The 3,864-nt window shown below is 41.6% G+C and overlaps 1 protein-coding gene across 1 annotated transcript in view; it reads right to left on the reverse strand.

The window, feature by feature from the left end:
• LOC107484213 (uncharacterized) overlaps positions 1-3,589 on the reverse strand; it is a 16,598-nt gene extending 13,009 nt beyond the window's left edge. Inside the window, exon 1 of the mRNA XM_016104833.2 lies at positions 2,755-3,589. Within this exon, the coding sequence (XP_015960319.2) occupies positions 2,755-3,589 (835 nt within the window). The remainder of the gene's footprint in view (positions 1-2,754) is intronic.
• Between the last annotated feature and the right edge of the window lie 275 nt (positions 3,590-3,864).

Here is a 3,864-nt window from a genome sequence, read left to right on the forward strand (position 1 = left end):
GCAAGTGCTGGGCGTTAGTGACAGACGCAAAAGAATCAAGGGATTCTATTCCAGTAGGAGCGGGAACCAACCAGTGATTAGCCGTACTGTGACAGAGTGCGTGAGCATTAGTTTTCACTGCGAGGATGGGATGTAGCCATCAACCATGGGTGATGCCTCGAGACGATTAGCCGTGCAAGTGACAGCCGCATAGGATCATTTTCCCGAGAGGATTGAAAGTAGCCACCGCTAATGGTGAACCCCTATACACAGCTTGCCATGGAAAAGAGTAAGAAGGTTGAGTTGAAGCAGTGGGAGAGCAGGCATCCTTGAGCCATACAGTATCTCCATATGCTTATCTGAAATTCTCACCAATGAATTTACATAAGTATTCTATCCCTTTTATTAATCTATTCTCTTATTTCTATTTTCGAAAACCCATAAACCATTTTAATCTGCCTAACTGAGATTTGCAAGGTGACCATAGCTTGCTTCATACCAACAATCTCTGTGGGATCGACCCTTACTCACGTAAGGTTTATTACTTGGACGACCCAGTACACTTGCTGGTTAGTTGAACGGAGTTGTGAGCTTCTCTAACAATGCCTGAAACTCTGTTATCACAATTTCGTCCACCACCCTGCCCTTGTGGAGGGCAGGGCAATGTTGCCATGGTTCGCCTTGCCTCCCTGCCTGTGCGTCCAAGCTGCGCGCGCCCAAGCTTCTGGCCGTGCCAATTTGTGTGCCATGCACCAAGAAATGCTGCCCTGCCCTCCACAAGGGCAGGGCAGCGCAGGCTTTCCTTGTCCTTGGGTGAGATCCCAGGTTCAAACCTTGCTGGATGGCTTTTTGTTGCATTTCTTCCTTGGGATCCTTGGCACCAAAGCAGCGCCTAGTTCTTTGCTTCCTCAAGGTGCTATGTTCGATCCTTGGAGGTTGAAAACAAACCAATTTTTGCTTGTTTTCCTTGTATTTGAACACTACTTCTTTCCTTCTTGTTCTTGGGTTCGAAACCCATGGGTGGCACTTGGAGACAATTTCCTTTGATTTATTTTGGTGAGAGCCCGATATTGCTCTTGAGGGGGGCAGGGCAGAATTTTTCCTTCCTTTGTTTCTTGGCCTAGAATTGTGCTCCGCCCTCAAGGAGGGCAGGGCAGTGAAGCCTTGAATGCTTGGTTCATTGTTGTGCTCCCTTGGAGGGCAGTGTGCTCTCGTGGAGAGCAATGTGGCTTCCTCCCTTCCATGCGCTACATTCTTTTCTTCCCTAGGCCATGCTTTCTTAGGCCACGCTTCCTTCTTTTCTTCTTTTCTTCACCTACAAATAATCAAATCAACCAATCAAAGTATCACTAAATTCACAAGGTTTATAAATCAATTAAAATTCAATTAAATTTAGCTTAAACCTCATGATTTAGCATCAATTAAAGAGTGGTTGATTGATTCAAATAAAATATGCAATTCCACTCTAAATTACTTATTTATAGTGCAAGAAAGTGCATAAAAACTAGTGAAACAAGTGAAATTAGCTTAAAAAATGGGTATATGATGACTTGTCATCACAACACCAAACTTAAATCTTGCTTGTCCCCAAGCAAGCATCAAAATTAAGAGGAAATGAAATGAAAATAAAGAAAAGCATGCATATCCTTATTAGACATATAGCAGAACATAGTTCATGGAGTTTTTATGCAGACAATGATAACTCAGTTATTGTTTGCTGTTACATAATGTACACTTTTCCTCAAAGGCTTACTAAACTTGCTGTTGTAAGGTTTACTTTTTACTTGCTCCCTTGCTAACTTTTCTTTTCTTATTTTGCTTAACAAGCTTATTATTCTTTGAAGGCTATCCTGACTAAGAATAATAAAATAAACATAGCTTGCTTCAAACCAATAATCTCCGTGGGATCGACCCTTACTCACGTAAGGTATTACTTGGACAACCCAGTGCACTTGCTGGTTAGTGGTACGAGATCATAAGAAATCTTGATTTTGATATTGAGATTCAAATTTTGTGCACCACTAAGTTAACTGAGCGCTCCTAATTTGTGAAATTGGTCATGGTGTTGGCTCCAGGGCAGCGCTCAGTTAGAATTTCCTAACTGAGCGCCCATGCTTGTGTCCTTGGCCCATATGTTACGTCAAAGCCTTGCTCCAGGTGTGTCTCTATAGCGTTAAGTTAACTTTTGTTAACTGAGCGCCTTTTGCTTGTGAGGAAGCTCCAAGTTTGAGTCTTGAGGAATGCATTTTATGGTTGATTTTTAGGCCTTAAAGACGCCTTTCACGTTTGCTTCAATTGTATGTCAAATATGGATTGCTATATATCGTTGGAAAGCTCTGAATGTCAGCTTTCCAACGCAACTGGAATCGCATCAATTGAACATTTGTAGCTCAAGTTATGACCCTTTGAAGGAGGCATGGTCATGCTGTCACAAGGCTTTATAAAAGCCCGAAAAAGTTAAGTTAACTCTTTTTAACAGAGCGCTCTCTTCAACTTAGGCGTTGGTGCCTTGTTGAGCGCTACTTGATCATGGGCCACGCTTTTAAAAGCATGGCCTAAGGCATCAAAGTGTGTTCTACCTTCAAAGTGTGCCCCAAAACTCTTCTTTTCTCCTTTTTTGCTTATTTTGTGCTTTTTTGCTTCTTTTTCTTCTTATTTCCTACAAAGTTTGTAAAATCAAAAGCTCAAGGAAATATTCCATTTAAGCACAAAAGAATGCAACATTTAAGCACTAATCATAAATTTCTTGTATGAAAAAGCATAGAAAAATATGACATGGTGACATGTCATCCGTAGGGAATATGAATTTGTCCACCTTAACTAGAAGGTTTTCAATCACACCCCTGGGACAGATCACTGACTTGTCCACTAGTTCTAGAGATATTTGTATTGGCTTCACTTCTTCTATGCACAGCTTTCTCACCAGAGAATAGGGCATCAGATTGATGCTAGCCAATAAGTCACACATTGCCTTGTTGATGATCATACTGCCGATGGTACAAGGTAGAAGGAAACTTCCAGGATCTTCAAGTTTGGGTGGAAGCCCTTTTTGAATTAATGCCCTGTATTCTTCAATGAGTAGCACTGTTTTCTTCTCTTGCCAACTCCTCTTTTTGTTGATGAGCTCTTTCAAGAATTTTGCATATAGAGGCATCTGCTCTAATGCCTCAGCCAGGGGGATGTTTATCTCCAACTTCTTGAAGAGTTCAAGGAATTTAGGGAAGTGTTGGTCCTTTGTATCTTTGTTGAACCTTTGGGGATATGGCAATGGAGGTGTGAAGTTCACTCCCTGCCTATGATCCTTGGTTGGTTCTTCCATTTCTTGAGCCTGCTTGCATGTTGTCATATCCTTGTTGGCTTCCTTTTTCTCTGTTGACTCTTTGTTACTGCCCATAGCTCTCTTGGTTGCTTCTTTGTTGGCCACCAATGTCTTTTCACTCCTTAGCTGTATAGTTTTGCACTCTTCTTTTGGATTAGGAATGGTGTCACTTGGTAATGAGCTCGATGGTCTCTCAATAACAATTTGCTTGGAAAGCTGTCTAATCTGCCTTTCCATATTTTTCATGGAAGCTTCTTGATTTTTGGTTGTAAGCTCTTGGTTCTTCATCATTTTCTCCATCAAGAGCTCTAAGTTGGTGATCCTCTGAGAGTCTTGTGAGATTGGTTGGTTGTGAGATGTTGAGGGTTGATGGTAAGTGTTTTGATTGGTGGCTTGGTTATTGGATGGATGATGGTTGGAGGTAGGGTAATTGTTTTGGGGTTTTTGTAGGAGTTTTGGTTAGTGTTCTGCGGGTTATTTCTTGGGTAGTTTTGGTTTGAATTTCTTTGCCATGGTTGTTGGTTCTGGTTGTGGCTATCTTGCCATCTAAGGTTTGGGTGGTTCTT

Source organism: Arachis duranensis, chromosome 4 (assembly GCF_000817695.3).
Source record: "Arachis duranensis cultivar V14167 chromosome 4, aradu.V14167.gnm2.J7QH, whole genome shotgun sequence".
NCBI classification, from domain to species: Eukaryota; Viridiplantae; Streptophyta; class Magnoliopsida; order Fabales; family Fabaceae; genus Arachis; species Arachis duranensis.